Here is an 18,913-nt window from a genome sequence, read left to right as displayed (position 1 = left end):
CCTGCTATAATCCAGGGACTTGATTTTTATTCTATCGTAATTTTAAGTGAATGCCCTTACAAAACTATATGACTGTACATGATACACAATGTTCTCTATGGTCATACGAAACATCCTGGCAGAGCAACAGATGATATGATTATGAAATAAAATAAACCCAAACCTAGTTCTGCTCCATCTGCAATCCAAGATAGACAAGCATGAAGAGGAGGAAAGAGCACAGAGAGAAAAGGCAAGACTTACTTTATCACTGGTTGTAAAAGAGGGGGCAGACCTACACTTTGTGTTCATAAAACTCACTTCCTTCAATGATTCTTTTGACTCTTACAAAACACTTAGACTAATTAAATAGGTACATGTACAGTTGTTGTAGATTTTCTAGTTGTTTCTGATACAACAGAAGTGTAAATCTCACAGTTGCAGAAGTTGCAGAAAAGTTATTGCAGCTACGTAGTTTCCTGTTGGCAAAACTCAATCCTCACAAGGAAAAACAAGTTGTAAATCTGGATATCTGTATCATACCCCTTTGGCACAAAACACTAGCTTTGTAGGCACAAAGCGCAGCAGTAGCTGGTAGTATTATACTGAATGATCTTAGACTATCACAAATTTCATGTGCCTATTAAGAAACTACATCAAACTCAGGACTTACTTAAAGGGAAGTGACAGCAGTATTCTGCACAGGTCAGCTTGCTTGATCTGCTTGTCCTTCTGTTTGATGAGTTTCTGTAAGGTGTTCGACCAGTCCTCTACCGAATTAACCGCATTGAACGTCTGCAGAGTGGAAGAAAAACAGCAAGACAGACAGCTTAAGAAACCTGGAGAATTAAGTCCTGTTTCTATAAATTCATTGATAGTGTGAATCTAACTGTGACAGATCAAAAGGTATCTGGACACTCCATTCAGATCATATTTCTCTAGATGTTGGCGAAACAATTATTCTACTAAGATATTAATGCAGGTGTAGTGCACAGTTCTGACACAGTGACAGCATCATCTTCTGAAGGGAGTTCATTCCTCTTGCAGCAATGTAGCCTAGCTAACTCCCTGGTGATTTCAAGCTAAGATGAGGATTTAGCAAAATATCATTCTACAGAATGATACTATAGTAAAGCTTCAAATAGAAAGCAATAGCATTTTCAATGCAAAAGAAGGCTCCAAGGCAAGCTTATTTGTTAAAGCAAGTAGGATAGCTTATATTTCAAAACAATTTTCAACAGTTCAAAAAATATCATCTAAATCTATGTTGTGAATACATTGACAAAGTCAAGTTTGTAGAGAAATGGTTACTGCTGTCAAAAACAAGCATAAAAGTGCACACGTGCTATATTCATCAGAAATTAATGATAAATCACCCACACACAACTAGACTACAGCGTATCAAGGCATCATTCCAATGTGTACACATTCTTCTGCACTCTTCAGCCCTAGTATCTACTCAAAGGTGAAAAACACAATAATCACAAACCCCTGGTTCTCTGGCAAGTTCCTGTGAAGAAGGGGTCTGAAAATAAAAAGGGTGGCTTTTCTGAATGTCCATTTACAAACTTAAGGGAAAGGGCCTTTGGAAAAACACAACTTTCCTCTCCTTCTTGCCAGTAAACATGTAGGAGAGTTGCAAGAAATAGAAATATTCTGTCCACAAACCACAGGAACATAAGATAAAATATGAAATGATAAATAATATATATATATTTGACAACATTCAAGACTGAAAATAAAGCACTGAAATACTAAAACCAACCAAAGCAAAGCAAAGCAAAAGGAAAACAAAACAAGGTTTCTTGGTTACGCCTCAATGCGATGGCATTTTAGACTTTATACCAGCAGGGTGTCTATGTCTACAAAGCAAGGGAAGGAGGGCAGTTTAACCTACATGGTAAGTACCCCTGAACTGCGCCACCAATTTCTGAACTTGACCAACCAGGTTCAGGTCGTAGAGTAGGTCGTCTCGCTCCTTGTACAGGTGTACCGGGCCGCCGTACATCGCGTCTGAAAAACAGGCGCATTCTTGTGAGAAACCCTTAGAAGAAAGGCGGGGACAATGTATCGCTTGAACAGTGCACTAAAAAAAGGACCAGATGAATAAATACAACAATCATAACAATTAATGATCCATCATCATGTTGCACATTCTTTGATTTAAAGAAAAGTGTAAAATGTCTGTGACAAACCCATGTATATGACATTTTATTGTAGAAATCATTTAAGTACATGTAGATCTTTTCAATTAAAAGAGCCTTTAATAAGTTACTACATTGTGCCTATGTTCATGAAATAGACTTGGAAAGCTATGTTACGAATCCTACATGCACATACTTTATAATTTGAGACTTTAGATATTCTATAGGAAATATGCCACTACTATAACAGTTGTAACACTAACAGTCAATTTTAAAGAATGTTTAAAAAGGCTTAACCTCCCTTTAAGTTTAATGCATGGTCTTCTTTGAAGTGGACTTGCCTGAAGTTTGAATGCATTCCAGAAATTTCATACATTCTTCTGTTGTAGCTAAGGCATGACAGCATTGGAGTTTTAACATAATGTAAAACTTGCTAGCAGGTATTTCTTTACGTCTAGCATACAGCACTTTTAAAGAACACTCTACAGTGAAAAAGCAAGAAGACAAGATGCAGGGAGCAAAAGGCAGGTAAAGTTAGTATCTGATCATGTTCTGCAAATTAGAGGGTGCACTAATACATTTTATGGGGTTATGCTAAAAAGTCCCAAACCAACCTGGAATGCTACAACCCCTTTCTTGGGAATTTTTCCATCGTCGCCTTTCCTTCCACTTTCCCATAATGCCCATATCGGGAGCGCTCACGCTCCGTTTGATGCGAGCATTGCGCCCTTTCTCCTGCAGCTTTATGCTCGACTGTTCAGAAACGGTTAGGAAGAGGAGTGGAATGAGAGCCAGGAAGATTAGCGAGGTGACACGAGGCATGCACAGAAGCAGAACGCACAAAACAAGGGACAGTACAAGGGACACGCAAAGTGACGTTAAAGAATGATGCGAGTTGGTCACATAAACACAAATGAATTGAAATAGGGTTAAAAGTTGAGGGAAAGATACTTGGTAGTAGACTATGGCAACATTTTGTACATTGCAGTTTTTTGTTGTATTTAGACAACAAGCCAGGTTGCAAGTTTACAGTGTAGCAGGTGGGATATGCAGTACCAGGGAATGTCACAAGGAGGTGTTAACATGTGGTAGGTAGTGAATATTTTGCACAGAGTAGAATAGTGTCAGCAAAAATCATGGTTAGTTCAAGCAAGTTTGAGCGGAGAAAAGACAAATAAGGTGGAAGAAGACGAGAAAAGAATCCAGTGACTTCAAGAGATAAATGGAAGAAACAAAGACTTAAAAGTGTTTTTATGGACTGTTCCATTCTAAAAGCTATGGGGGGCAATCAGGAATGTTCTTAAAGAAAAAAAAGATGGTCAAGACGACGGGAGGTGTCAAAATAAAATGGAGGGGGGGGGCAGCACTGATTCTAAAAAAGCAAGCCTAATGGATTGGACAAAATCAAGAATCTAGGTTAAAATTTGTTCCTGACTGTCACCCCCAGTTTCAAAATGGAACAGTCCTAGGAGGAAAGGCCGGGTACATACCACAATGGGAATGACAGAAGCTTTAGCCAAAGGAGACTGAGGAGGATCTGTAAAGGAACTATGCATGACACATGTGTACATGTACATGGAGACAGGAGAAGAAAGAGCAAGACATCAGTTGTGAAGAGTGTTACATGGTTTATGGTGACACTAAAGATCTGAGTTTCAAACTACCAGAAAAGAGGATGTAGATGGAAAGAGTCTCACACATGAACCTTTTTCTTGATGATAAAACTTACAACTATTGTTTTCTCATTGATCATATTCATAATGTGTTATTCTGAAGTACTTAAGATGCTTTAAAGGAATGGATAAAATGAAAGCCCTTTTACTAGCTGTTTGTTATTTGAAAGGCACTAGCTATGAATTCCTGCAATATCTGTATTCAGTAGCAGTTTTAAAGTACTATAAATTTTTAGAGTATAAAGGGGATGCAGATCAGCTTGTTCAAAGGTTCCTTGAAAATGTCCCTTTTTCACTTGACAGAAATTATTGAGGGATAAAAATTGGATTAGTATGACCCTTGATTTTACAATGCATTGGAATATGAATTGCACAGAAGGTATAAATGGAAAAACAATTAAACAATACTTAAAAAATATTGATTCAGCATCAAGTAACTTCCTTGAGTCAAATTTTGGGTCAGCAGTCAAAGCCTTTAATTGAAAAGGGGGTTGAGTCTAATAATTTACTTTTCAAAATGAATAACAAACGCCTAAAATGGAATCACACTGCAAAGTATGTTCTTATACATATTTCTATACAACAACTATTATGTATGATTAAAATAGTACTATGTCATCCAATCATTGATTCTTGTTTCTTATACCAAGGAGCTTTCATCAACAAGCTGATGAAAATATGAAATCAAATTCTAACACTCTTACAGCCTACATCAGGACTGACCTGGCTTCGCCCCACCGACAGAAGGTGGTCGGGGGCTCTTGCCGCCAGCTGCTGTTGCCATGGCAACCTGCTGCAGGGTCTGGATGTCACCCTCTTCTACTTTCACTTTCGACAGAGGGGAGCTCCATTTCATTTTGTAACGGGGTCCGCCTGTCACCCGCGCACTGCTTTCCGACCTATTTTGACATGAATTTTTACGAAGATAAGTATATAGATTTTTCAGATTCTACAGTTACTGTGGAAGAATTCTGATATTTGGGCATTTCAGTACAATTCTCAATATGTCTCTCTGCAATATGATTGAATGAGGCTGATGTACAAGGAATCAGCTGGTGGAGAGGGTGTGGTGGGTTCTTAAACATGCTCGAGATGTGGCTCTCCTTAAACAAAGGATATCCGTTTAACATCCTATCTGAAGGACGGTCCAAACCAAAGCTAGGTAATACTATACATTTTCAGCTGAGTGAAGTTAGGAAAGTCGTGTTAAATGTTTTCCAAAGGGCACAAGATCTGTAGCATATTAACGGATTTGAACCCAGGACCTCTGGGTTACAAACCAAATGCCCTGTTGTTACACCACACAACCTCATGAATGATGAAACTAAGGGTGAGCAGTAGGCCCATAAGGAGGAAGTAATTCATGAGAAACATAACAATATGCAGTCGACTGATACGGTGTACGAATCCATACCTGGGGAGAACAGTGGCGCACACGAGCATATCGTTCATCATGAAGAGTCTGCGTGACTTCGTCTTCTGAACCTCGCCGCGCTCGTTGTACACCTTTAAAGAGGAAAACCCACTGTAAGGACTCGCAGGGTCGCGATCATGGCACACATACTTGTGCTGGAAATAGATTAGTGACATTCGTTCCATCATGTGTGGCTTCTTAATCATCATAAATCTGAAGTGATGTTAGTGGTTTTATAGATTCTTCCTGCAGTTTCATGGTAGTGCATTTCTTTCAGAAGAGTATATTTGCCTGCCTTTACAACAGGGCTCTAGCCAGCGTCCGTTTTTCCATCAATTGACGGAAATTTGTTGCGTCTGACGGAAAAATTTTCAAACCAATCCGTCAACCTTGACGGACAAAAATCCTTGGTGGAAGCTTCAGGCGGCTTGGGGACGCCATCCACGGCCGTAAAAGCCACACACTGTTTGTTTTGCTATTGTTATGATTGTTGACAATGTGTGTCGGTGCCCTTTCGTATACGATAATCTCATTAAAACCCCTTTTTCAAGGTCTCAGTTCAGTCCTTCCAAGGACGTTGGTCCTTCTAATTAATTTTCGCGACGATTGGCTGACGGAAAAAAGTTTCGAGCTGGCTAAAGCCCTGCTTTACAAGTACCCTGGCCAAGGTATGCAACTATCAAGAAAGCAGATTTTTGCCAATTTATCATCAGTTCACCAATCATCATTGTAAGCTTTCCAATGACATCACTGCCCAATGAAACAGATTTAACGTTGCAAAATTGACATATGCATCCCATTAGGGCTTGCACCTTAGTTTACCCTGCACCACTGAGTCAAACTCAACCTCACGGTCAAGTTTGAAAGGGTGTGTTGGTTGACTTACTGTTTGGATCATGTCGTCTTGTCTTATCATGTAGCGAGCTCCAGTTGGGGTCTGAAGAAACAAACAGAACACTTCAAATTAGACTGCCTCTGGGAAAGGCAGACAAGATAGGGTCACACTTTTTGACATTACCTTACTCTTCGTCTTGAAAAATTGTATCACTCAGTCATACCTGACACCCAGGACTTAAGTGTTGAAAAAAGATGTTTTTTTTCCCCCAAAAAATTTATCACTATGTTGAACTCATTAGCTACAAGTACAAAATATAGGGAATCCATATTACATAATTTCTTAAGCTCTAAACAGCACTTACAGCTAAATATGCAAAGACGAGGTGTAACTGGTCGTTCAATGTGTAATATAACCAGCTGCTGCCATGCCACGTGCCTGTGAAGCTGGTATGCTATGCCATGGTTGGTTATACCAGCTGTACAGAATGATATTACATGTATATACTGTAAATGCATTTAATTTCGCGGGGATTTAATTTCGCGGTAGCGGGAAAAATGACTTTTCGCGGTGGATTTAATTTCGCGGTAACACCATCGACTGCAGTCTAATACCTTAATAGAAAAATGTTCGCGGTGGATTTAAGTTCGCGGTAAAGTGGTCGCCGCGAAAACCGCGAACATTAATCCACCGCGAACATTTCTGCATTTACAGTAATGGAAACAAGAAATCATCTGACCTTGGTAGCAAACTTGACATTCATGTTCCTAGAGACTTGCTTGACCTCGTACTTGGTCTCTGTCTCCCTCTTGTGCTCATTCAGCTTCTCAGCGAGGGTCTCTAGCTGAGTGAGGGCTAACTGCAGGGACAGTCTGTCTGGGTGGCCCTTGGGAGTGTTCTTTAACATGTCCTGAATTAAAAAATCACACAAGATACAATTGTCTCCACACCTATGGCATTGACAAAAAGCAGGGGCACAGTTTATACAAAACATGGAAAGTATTCAGACAATTGGCTCCACACCTATGTCATTGACAAAAAGCAGGGGCAGAGTTTATACAAAACATGGAAAGTATTAAAATTTTCCAAGTATTCCTTATGCTCTAGCACCTTTCAACAAGAATCCTAATATCAATAGGAATTGAAAGTGATACTCGGATAGCTATTAAGGATCGTCCAAGTAGGATGCAGAAACTTTTGGCATATTTTTTACTGTTAATACATGTATATAGTTTGTGCCGTTTTTTCTCAATTATTCTACATTTTGTTCTTCATTGTTATCACCGTTTTTTCTGCTATTCTGTATGACTGTGTCCTTCTCAAACATTCTGGTGTAAATGTCTCTGACTCCTTTTTCACACCACCATCGTATGTTCATAATACCCAAATGCAGCAATAGTAGTGAGCAAACCTGTAGCAGGAGAATGAACTGTGGAAATCTCTGCACAGGTTTCAGCATCAGTCCGTACAGACTGAGTCTGTCCCCACTGCTGGCCTGTCGAGCCTGAAATTTACAACAGAACAACACATTACTTAGTTATACACACTTCATTGTGTCACTAGCCTGGATGCTAGACTGTTTCCAGAGCCTATACTTAAACGTGGCCATGGCCCAACTCCTTGGCTCCAGGGCCAACATGCCCAGGCTTTTAGCCAGGCAGGCGTACAGGCGTACATTGAACGGCCTGTGAAAAAAACAACTCAAATTGTACGCCCTTACACTGGGGAGGTACACTGGGGAGCACATCCTCTGACAAGCATGAAATTCTGACTGACCAGGGATGCTACAGGTCAAATTTGCTTCATTCCCCCAAATTTACACCTCAAAATGTGGGAAATGGTGTTTCAGAGAGTTATAAATTTTCAAAATTTTCTGAGTGAGGATGTCCCCAGACCCTCTGCAATACTCGCACCTGCAGCGCTTGGCGAGCTGCAAGAAATTTGGACACCCTATGATAAAATCCTAGCTAGCTAAAAGCCATGCCCCCAAGGAAGTTCCACAGCAGGCCTCCTGACGTAGACCCAATAAACACATGCACAATAGATATTATTGAGATCGGTCCGAGTCTGGTATCCAGGCTATTGTGTCACATCCCTATTGGCGAATCTTACAGCTTGAAACTAAAGCTTATCTTCTTCGTTTGTCATCTTTAAGCAATTATATAATTAAGGTAAAACAAATAAGTAACTAGTAGTACAACAGAGTTTTTCTATGGCATATGCCAAGGGGACATAACGATTCTAAGCTCAGTCACAACAAGTGTTATCAATCAATCAATCTACTGAACAGTGTAAGGTTTCACTAAATAGCAATTACTTGGAAGCAACTGGATATGATTTGGGAAAATCATCCCCAGTTGCCTGATTGCTATTTGGTGTTATTTTACCTGGATGTCTAACCTTCACTGATGTAAGTGTAAGGTTCATGTCTTCAATCAACCAAATTTTGTACTTTAGGACTGCACTTCTGAAATGTATTAGGTCATTTAGACATTAATCCGTACCTTAAGGAATTCCAAGAAAGCAGGTTTGGTAGCACAGGCTTTCTTAACTGTCTCCATAGCTGTGCTGAAGTTGTTCACATACGCACTGTAGACGTCCAACACCATGGACTTGGAAAACTGGAATTAACGACATAAGGGAACAATTAACATTAAATTTTACTATTAGCCTGGTCATATATACACAGCTTGTTCTGTCTCTTATCTCCCAAATAGTGCCCCCCCCCCCCGGACACATAATATAAATTCAATAAACGTATCCCCCAGGAAAAGAGTCCCTCCCTGGAAAATTGCAAAATTGACAATAATCCATGGCACTTCTGTCTGAGCGAAAGAAGATGATACTATAATTTTTAAGTATAAAAGTAACTTGCAAGTTAGTGCATTAGCCAATTATGCAGTTACACAAATTATTCAATGACTTAATCTGGAAGAGGCAAACAAAAAACAGAAATGAATTCAAGGGTTGCAAACACACGTTAACAAGGTTGGACAAGTTTTCTAAAATTCACTTGTCCTCTTGGGCAAGCACATAAAAAATGTACTTTTCACCTGCCCAAAACCATTGCTTGATGCCATGACTGTAAAAGTAACAAGAATATAAAAATCTCACCAAATGGAAAAATTTGGGCAAGTGAAGTAGGACATGCACTTGCCCGATCAGCACTTTTACTTGCCCTGGACAATAGGGCTAGTGGACTTGTCCAACCCTGGTTAATATACAAACATGGGCTTACCGAGGCCACAAAGACATCCCCTATCTTCTCGCTCTGGTCCCACTCAGCGACCCTCCCTGACAGCGCGATCTGGAACATGGTGTGGCACTGCAGGATCTCGCGCACCTTGTAGAATATCGTGCGCACCTTTCGTTTCTCCACGATCGGTGGGTCAACATCCGTCAGGGGTTTCTCATACATCTACAGACACAGGTGGATTTAAATATGATCAATTTATGTTGCAGCATCGTCATGTGCATGGCGACATCAGTACTTAGCTGCCTTCACATACTGTACTATAGACTCTGTCACTGTGCAAATATGTTGTGTTGATGTCATTATGCAAGATATCAACCAGAGGAACTTCTACAGCATCTGTTCAGTGAATACCATAAACGTCACCTTAATCATGGTAATTCAAACATTATAATTCCGACAAGAGATATAATAATATAATAATGATAATAATATTTCTAATTACTCTAGCCGTGGGACTTTCTTCTGTGAATTTTTCCCCTTGATAATCAAAGAATCTATGTAGAAAATAGACATAAATTGCAGACTATCATCAGTTATAAGAATCCTGTCTGTTATGACCATGCTCCTGTACATATAAACCAGATTTCGGTCGAGTGGTCATCTTGTAATATCAAAGCAGATCTATCGGTAGCAAGGCAGTATCCAAAGGAACAACCAGTATCCAACAGGCCATCTGTGGCCAGTCAGATATCAGTTAGTCATTTGGATATTGCAATGCCAACAATAGATCTTCTTATAGACAACTCTTCTTTTGGCTGACTGAAAGTTTACCTTACTTTGAAAAGTTGTAATTTTCTCCGTGACCTGACTGACCTGTATGAGTCTGTGCAGAGAGTTGATGTAGGACATCTCACTGTCTAACATGGATGCCAGGATGTGTCTGCAGACTATCATGTTATAAAAAGTTTTAATTTTCTCCGTGACCTGACTGACCTGTATGAGTCTGTGCAGAGAGTTGATGTAGGACATCTCGCTGTCTAACATGGATGCCAGGATGTGTCTGCGGACTATCTGCTGATGACTCAGGCCCTCAGGCTCCTCGGGCAGGGTGGGAGGGGGGTGCTTGGTACCCGAGATATTCACCTCAATAAAGGTATCATCCTCTTCTGTGGGGATAGAAATAACAGACACCTGAACTCAGTAAAATGAAATTCAATGTTTAGATGGAATAATTCATTCTTGGCTCACGCTACCTATATACATCAAAGTAAGTGGTAATATCATGATTTTAAGTTACACAAACTCCATCAACATCTCATGCTCGTCCGTGGGGATGAAAATAGCATACACTAGAAGTTAGTTGAATGAAAAAAAGGATGTTTAAATGGAATAACTCATTCTTAGCTTATATTCTTTCCTTAATATTATAGATAAAGACCTTGCTTGGATTAGAAACAACTTGAAGATGTAATACTGCACTAACAATGTGCATCATATGTACAACTCCAATAAAATATCTTCAGATTCAGCTTTAAGATCAAGACTGGTGTTACTGTCACTTACCTCCATCCCCTCCTTCATCCTCTTTGATCATCGAATGTCGTACCTCCTTCATCTTCTCCTTGGCTTTCCTCTTGAAGGACTTTTTGGTGTCCTAGAAACAAAGTCTTTACTTGAGAATAGAGTCACAGCATGTACATTTCAGATGTAATGTATCAAACCCTAGTCAACAGTTGTCAGAAACTTTTATGGCCGAAAGAAATTTAAGAGATTTGGACACCAGGTTCAATATATGCCAGAAGCTTATGTATAGAATACAACAGAGCCCAAAAACAAATTTGTGTGTAAATAAGAGCACACTTTTCAGTTCTAGCGAAGACAACCTTTGACTAAGATAATCATTAATTTTTGTAGGTTGATAACATTGTTAAGATGCAATAAATTCTGACACAATTAGATACAATATCAGATAGAGAGAATAGTTGCACAAATGCAGGTAGTCACAAACCCTCACTGCAATGGAAACGGGTGAGGAAGAAAGTGTTATGTTTGAATAAAGGGCACCAGTCAATGTAAACCATCTAGGGGATGTAAGTGTGAGCTAAGTGAGTTGTCCTATAGATGTCAACAAATGTTAGGCTCATCCTAACATTAAAAACATTTTTTTAGATTTCCATTTTTGCAGGATTTATCACATTGAAAAAAAAATGAAAAAAACGGCAAACTTTGGCATGGGTATCACCATCATGGGATTTTACAAGTTCAAACTGTATATTAAAGACAAGTTTAACCAATACTGTTAAGGTCCTACAATCATGCCTGCATGCTTTATAGTTTATTCTGTGTATTAAACAAGAAAAATATTTTTCTCCCTGGTGCTAGGTCTTCTTTGCTATAGTTTTACTATCAAAAGCACTGCAAAGTCTTGAGTCTAAAGATCAGAGATAGGGAATAGCTTGTTCACCACAGTCAGAGTGTGTACCTCATGTTGAGATGGCATAGGTAACTTCCACCCCCCAGCCATCTGTGTGCAGTGCAGGTAGTGTGTGAAATGACAGCATGCAAGGTTAAAAATGTGCAAAATGATGACGTGATATACAGCAAGTGAAAATAATCATCTGTGACCATACCACAACAGGAGTACTGGTGGTAAGAACTTAGTGCAGTACTCGGTAGAAGTCATTTAAATTGTCATGTCATTTGTCAACATATTTCATGCAATTATCTGGTTGGTGCAACAATACAAAGTTATCCAGTTGTACCGCACTACCACAGGATTTCGGAACTCCGTGCAATTAACACAGGTATGTGGTCATCCATTGTGCAATTAACTGGCTTCTACGTGTACTGTACTAATACTGTACTTTGATTGAACTTCAGACTATAATGTAGCATCCATCCTACTCTAGTTTCCCTTGAAGTCTCTGTTCACTTTTCCGCAGAATAGTCTGGCCCCTATATATTCCACATTTAAACATCTGGTCTACTTAGCATGTCCTACATAATTTCTGGAATCAAGTACTGTAAATGCAGAAATGTTCGAGGTGGATTAATGTTCGCGGTTTTCGCGGTGACCACTTCACCGCGAATTTAAAACCACCGAGAACATTTTTCTATTATGATATTAGATTGCAGTCTGTGGTGTTACTGCGAACTTAAATCCACCGCGAAAAGTCCTTTTTCCCCGCTACCGCGAAATTAAATCCCCGCGAACTTAAATACATTTACAGTATTTCCTATTTGCAGTGTAACAGGGATCACATGTTTCAGAATGCTTGTTTGATCTCCAATATCATGTCGCTCCTAGGAGTGGAACATGGCTGATTAATACAGCCAACCAGAACTCTTGCCGGTATTTAGGCGAATAGACAATCATTTCTCTATCATCAAAAATCCAACGGTTGCCTGACTATTCAGCAGAGAAGTGAACATAAGAGCAAACCGGAGCTAAAAATAAAATGAATAGCAGGCTATAACTAATGACTTTTACAAATCTGCAGATGAGGTCAAAGTTAGTATGTTCCTGAAATGCAAGATTGCATTTTGCAAGATTGCAAGATTGTATTGCACCACTTGGCACCATACTACAACTAATGCTCAGCGCATTGATTTTTATAGATGGCAATAATTGTAATCTGACCTTCAAATGTGCGACCCCACTGCTGTACGCTTTACGGAACTCCTTCTTGGCGACCTTGAACTGTTGGACGTCTTCACTCAGCCGAGACCGGATCTGCTCAAACTGTGTCAACAAAACAAACAGTAATGGGTAAACAAGACAACAAGATACAATTACCAGATCTAAGATTCAAATATCATCCAATATCTGGGTTTGCCATGTATTGCAAATACAAATCATGTACAACTGCATGTCCCTGAACTCCAAGCAAATAATTGAAGAAGAAACATTTGCATCAGCTGTTACAGTATCTTCATAACTTTATAGAGTTAACTAAGAGTAGTCGACCCATACAATACAATACAACTTTCTTTTCGTGTGTGTAAATTGTATAATGGAGAGCTGGCCAAAATGATGCATTTCTAAGTCACTGCAACTAAAATCAATCAGATGAAAACAAAAGTGATCAAATCTTAGACAAAATCGCTGCACATAGCTTTCATTAAAAGTGCTCTACAAAGTTTATACACTACTATCTGGACTTCCTTAAACAAAGAACTACCTACCTGCACCAGCGTATACAGACGTACATGAGAGTGAAAACAAACTGGTGACGTGGTACACTTTAATACACCGCCATGTTGTTTTTTAGGCTATAGATGCAAAACACCTGAGACTACATGTACCTGTTCAACAGGTTTCACAAAATAATTACAGCTGCTGTAACAATTCCACCCAGTAATTTGCCCTGCCAACTAGTAACACCCTCCCATGTGGATCATGGTTGGGTCATTATGAGGAAAAGTAACTCTCCTTCTGCAGATAAGATCAAGGAAAGAAACATTTGAAAGAAAGGGAAACAAAGCAGTATCCGGCTGATCCCATACTGTAAAACCTAAAATGCTTGCAAGGACATATTTTCATGACCTCTTCACTGCAAATTTGTGTATTACATGTACCAAAATATCTCTTTTGAGCTACCAACTTGTTTCAACTGCGAACTAAATTAAGTTAAAAACAATGCCGAAACGTCATTTCCCCTTTTACTGTAAAATCAAGTCCCTGCAAAAATAAGTGAATTTACAGTATTTGTAACACTATTTACAGCACATATTGTTCTTTCACTAAAGTTTTGCCTGGCATATGTAAAGCAACAAAGGCAAGGGACTTATTTTTTGTCTAGAACTTCTTTTGTTGTACATGTAGGTCTCCTGGTAAATTTTGACAATAAGATTTTCTTAAGATTTTTGTTGAAAGATCTTCTTATTACTGGTAGTTGCAGAGATTTGGTACTCAAAGAAAATAAGCTGAGTGCCACTTTCAACTCAACAAAATAGTTTGAAACATTTTGATTGGTAACACTATAGCTAAAAACTTCATAATCAGTCACTGTGATTTTGTTGTCATCATACCAGGACCGCATTAAATAATCAAATCAACATTGAGAAAATCTCAAGCAAAGGGACACAATCAGAGAAGGCCTACCTACCATTTTCTCTGTCATCTTGCCCTCCCCTCCCCCTTTTGCCATATTGATAGTTGCACTGCTATGTTATGTTAACAAACTTGAACAGACGGTTCACAACTCATGTGTATCACATCACTGGTAAGAGTTCATCTAACAATCACCCTTGTGACACCTGCTATCACAATTGACATAGCTGCGGGGACTGTCCACATATTGTTTTGGTGGGATGAGACTTTCAGGTATGTACATGATTCCCATAGAATATTGCTTAAAAATGTTCCCAAGACTATTTCTGAAGTCAAACGAACAGGCAAGTTTCTGACAACTATTAGAAACAATAAAATAACTCGACTGTACATGAAGAGTACAAACCTCCTTACCATTATCTTAGACTATTATGCTACAGTGTACTTCCAATGCCTTAGAAATGTGTCTTCAACTTGAATTTTGAAGCTTGTGTAAAGAATTGTATCAATCAGCTTTATACTTTATCAGTTTATGTGACATAATATCACATAAACCTATAAAGCTGATTGATACAATTCTTCATACCAGCTAGTCACTGTTTTCTCTTACAAATGTAACCATAGATTTTAAGATATCACTGTACGTGTAGGCTGATCTCTTGTTGGCAAATTCTATGATCCCCTCTCCACACACAATGATTCATCCCTTACTTTCAAACAGTTCATTAACTGTAGCGTGGGGGATTAGGCAATAAAGGTATGCCTTTAATTGATACCTTCCGCTCTTAGAACAATCACATCACAAACGAAGAAGTATTCCTCTTACTAACTGAGTCTTACAACTAACTTGCTTGATTTTTACACCTACGGCAGGATACTTACCAAGTTTTTCTTCACCGAGATCTTTTCAAATGCATGCATCTTAGACAATTTCCTAAAAAAGTGTATCTTGGTGTCATGGACTAGAAATAGGGTAGGAGTATTTTCTGGGTTAACTACAAAATAATTACAGCTCCAAAATGCTCATCACACAGGATTCTTGTGTGCAAGACACGTATTATAATCTCTATAAATACATGTTGCATATCCCTTTGTTGCCTTCCATTCCAGAAAAGACATAACATTTTCTCAAAGGTTTCTTAGACAGACAATGTTTTTTTATAGAAGGCGTGAGACCTTACTACTCTTTAAAACTATCAATAAAGAAATCAGACATGTACGTTACTTACATTTTTATGAAAACTTGGGTTCCGTGCAACTTTTTCCTTCTCTTTCTCTTCCTTAGGAAGTTCGACAGATTCGTACTTCCCGCTGCCACTGATAACCCGCTCGTCGTCAGTGGAATAGTCCTCGAACTCTTCCGACCCCCAGCCAGACCCAGAGTCCGAGTCATCCCCGCCTTCTTTAGGAACATCTTCGTAAATTGTCTCCTCTTCATCATAGTAAACTCCTGTGCAGGACGAGTTCAACTTGGTTACACTATCAGTATCATCTCATATTCCCAGTTGAGAAAATAGATGGTTTAAGATTATGCCTATTCCTGTGTAATCATGCACAAATGTAACTTACGTAAGGATTAAACATATAATTTTCACACAAAAGTCTGACTTGCTACTAGTAAACAGTTACTATCAACAAAACACAAAATACCAAGTTCACTATTTTTATTCTTTGATTTACATCCGACGTTAGATGTTTTAACGCAAGAATGTTACAAATCAAAATTTGGGACTTAAAAAATCCCATGGAGACTTCAAACTCAACCAACCCTTAAATTAACCCTAATAAAATCATAACAAAAAGATAATTGTGATATTCATCAAACAATAACAACTTATTATGAACATCTGACAGAACACCTCTGAATGAATAATTGAAATGATAAATAATAGAATGAATAAATGGCAAGTGGATGGACATCAAATGAACAATAGGGGTAAGAGACAACACTTAAAGTTTGTAAACATTACAACTAAGCCACAGCTAGTTGGGTAACGGGAGGGGGCCATACTTCGACAGGGGTCCAAATTTCGACAGGTTTTAAAAATCATTGTTGCGGAGAAATGCATAGATGCCTGTACATGAGAAGTACACTAGCTGTAGACTAAACCTTGTTGTAAATAACTACAAAGACGGGGTATGTGTCGAAGTTAGCAAGTCCCACAGAAAACTTGCACAAGTTTGACGCCTTCCGTGCAAGTTGACGAGCGAACGTATCGAGACCATGGCCCGGGAAACTCTTGAATTATTCTTCGCAAAATACGACATGTGAAAAAATACCACCACACATAGAAATGATGTTTATTAGCCTTCCGAAAAATAATACCTGTGTTCTGTTCTGCCTTTAACTGCGTTGGATAAACGGAGCTAAAATGATGCCACAATGTTCACGCAGTCGGGGCCCCGCCATTTTACTATCACGCACGAAGGCGGGCGAGCGATGCTCAACACGTTGAACTCAGTCAACCCGTCCGTCGAGCGACAAACATTCAAGAAAAATCGATCCCTACCGACTAAAAAATCCTGTAGCCATTGCTGCTGCCAAAAGACAGAGTGAAAAGGCAATCAAGGAAGCCGAAAAGCGAAAATGCCATCACAGTCCAACGTAACAATGCGCTGCCGTTTTGCGGCAAGTTGGTCTCACCGTGAGAGGTAAACGTTTTAACACACCGTATTTGAATAAGTCGCATAATACAAAATATGACCCATATTTGGTACAAAAAAATTATAATGAAGACTTTTAGTCCTATTCTATTTGCATGAAACTGATAACCCGCTAGACTTCGAGATTACTGAAGAAGAAATCCAAAACGCTCTGTCTAGTTTAAAAAGCAACAAGTCTAGCGGAACAGATTCAATAATTAATGAAATGTTGAAATATGGCGCACCTCAACTGATACAGCCCTTCAAAAAAATGTTCAACATATTTTTACAGTCCGGACATTTTCCCCAACAGTGGAGCCAAAGCACTCTAGTTCCAATCTATAAAAGTGGAGAAGCATCAAATCCTAGCAACTACAGAGGAATAGCTATTTCTAGCTGTGTCGGCAAATTGTTTACTTTTATCCTGAACAAACGTTTACAACATTTCCTTGAAAGCTCAAATTTACTATCACCTTTTCAATCCGGTTTTAGAAAAGATTTTAGAACAAGCGATAACGTCTTTGTCCTCAAAACGTTAATCGACCAACAGACATCCAAACCTGGGGGTAAGCTATATGCTTGTTTCGTGGATTTCCGAAAAGCTTTTGATTCGGTATGGCGAAACGGACTATTCTATAAACTTTTATCGTTAGGGATAGGAGGTAACTTCTTTAGACTAATAAAATCAATGTATCACAACATAGAATATTGCGTTAAAACCCCACACGGCATGTCACCATACTTCCAGTCATTCTGCGGGGTGAGACAAGGTTGTAACATAAGTCCCCTCCTTTTTAACCTTTATATTAACGATTTCCCGGCCCTATTAAATCCAATATCTTGTGACTCCCTATTCTTAAAAGATACTCCTGTAAACAGCATATTTTGGGCTGATGACCTTGTACTTGTATCGAAATCAGAATCAGGCCTCAAAGAATGTTTGAGGGCACTGGACCAATTTTGCTCTCTGTGGAAATTATCAATCAATAAGAACAAAACAAAAGTAATGATCTTCTCCAAAAATGGGCGGACAGTCAATAACAAACAGTCACCTTTCACATCTCAGGGTCAAACTATAGAGATAACACACTTTTATACCTACCTAGGAGTGGACATAACACCTTCAGGATCTTTTAGTCGAGCCATAAAACAGTTAAGATTGAAAGCACTACGGGCCTCGTTCAAATTGAAATCATTCTTATCATCTAATTCCAACCCCTCGATTTCCCTAGCTATTGATCTGTTTAACAGCCTGGTTAAACCTATCCTACTTTATTGTAGTGAGCTCACAGGAATAAATGCACAATGCAGAGATCTAATATTCAAGGGGATTCCGGAATGTCAAAATGAAACGACCAGAACATCTATAGCCAGAGTCCTCAGCCCGATATTGGGATCAGAAGTTGACATACTTAGAGTCTCTCGTCTGGGAAATATATCAGAAGCCTCGACTATTTATACTCGTCCCATTCTTGTTCGATTCAAGAAATACAGTGACAAACTGAACGTGATATACCAGTCAGACACTTTGTTTAGGAACCAGCATATAACAATAGAACAACCAAAAATCTCAAATGAAGTACCTGACTTAGAATACGTACTCTTAAATTTCTGCAAAATTTTACTTCATGTACCGAAAAGCTCTGTCAATGCCGCCGTAAGAGGGGAATTAGGAGTATTTCCTCTATTCGTTGACAGTCAAACACATCTGATTAAATATTGGCTAAGATTGCATACTCTACCAAATGATAGGATTGTTAAAAAGGCTTACGACACTTCAGTCGAAGAAGGACATGACTGGGCTACTCACGTTCAGGACATTTTATGCCGACATGGGTTCCAAAATGTTTGGCTTAACCCCGCTGTTAATGCCAAACATTTTGGGAACATATTCAAAGAGCGTCTAAAAGACACGTTTCTTTCTGGCTGGAGGGAACAGCTCAAAAGCACCAACAAACTTAAAACATATTCGAAAA

The 18,913-nt window shown here is 39.0% G+C and overlaps 1 protein-coding gene across 20 annotated transcripts in view; it reads right to left on the bottom strand.

Annotated features, from left to right (window-relative positions):
• The window catches only part of LOC118431093 (rho guanine nucleotide exchange factor 10-like), a 45,887-nt gene that overhangs the window by 14,600 nt on the left and 12,374 nt on the right, over positions 1-18,913 (bottom strand). For 8 of the 20 annotated variants that reach the window (XM_035842191.1, XM_035842178.1, XM_035842180.1 and 5 more), the window contains 17 exons: positions 15,524-15,744; positions 12,882-12,983; positions 11,724-11,765; positions 10,805-10,895; positions 10,235-10,407; positions 9,284-9,463; positions 8,550-8,666; positions 7,457-7,549; positions 6,785-6,955; positions 6,097-6,147; positions 5,211-5,365; positions 4,520-4,695; positions 3,614-3,660; positions 2,738-2,876; positions 1,877-1,992; positions 1,469-1,504; positions 653-774 (listed from right to left, as the gene is read on the bottom strand). In XM_035842191.1, coding sequence (XP_035698084.1) covers positions 653-774; positions 1,469-1,504; positions 1,877-1,992; positions 2,738-2,876; positions 3,614-3,660; positions 4,520-4,695; positions 5,211-5,365; positions 6,097-6,147; positions 6,785-6,955; positions 7,457-7,549; positions 8,550-8,666; positions 9,284-9,463; positions 10,235-10,407; positions 10,805-10,895; positions 11,724-11,765; positions 12,882-12,983; positions 15,524-15,744 — 2,032 coding nt within the window. Of the gene's footprint in view, positions 1-652; positions 775-1,468; positions 1,505-1,876; positions 1,993-2,737; positions 2,877-3,074; positions 3,086-3,613; positions 3,661-4,519; positions 4,696-5,210; positions 5,366-6,096; positions 6,148-6,784; positions 6,956-7,456; positions 7,550-8,549; positions 8,667-9,283; positions 9,464-10,114; positions 10,178-10,234; positions 10,408-10,804; positions 10,896-11,723; positions 11,766-12,881; positions 12,984-14,349; positions 14,451-15,523; positions 15,745-18,913 lie in introns of those variants that run through there. The other 12 variants (XM_035842179.1, XM_035842187.1, XM_035842182.1 and 9 more) reach the window with 12 other exon arrangements.

This window comes from Branchiostoma floridae, chromosome 14 (assembly GCF_000003815.2).
Source record: "Branchiostoma floridae strain S238N-H82 chromosome 14, Bfl_VNyyK, whole genome shotgun sequence".
In the NCBI taxonomy this organism is placed as follows: domain Eukaryota; kingdom Metazoa; phylum Chordata; class Leptocardii; order Amphioxiformes; family Branchiostomatidae; genus Branchiostoma; species Branchiostoma floridae.
This window is presented reverse-complemented; position numbering and strand designations above follow the sequence as displayed.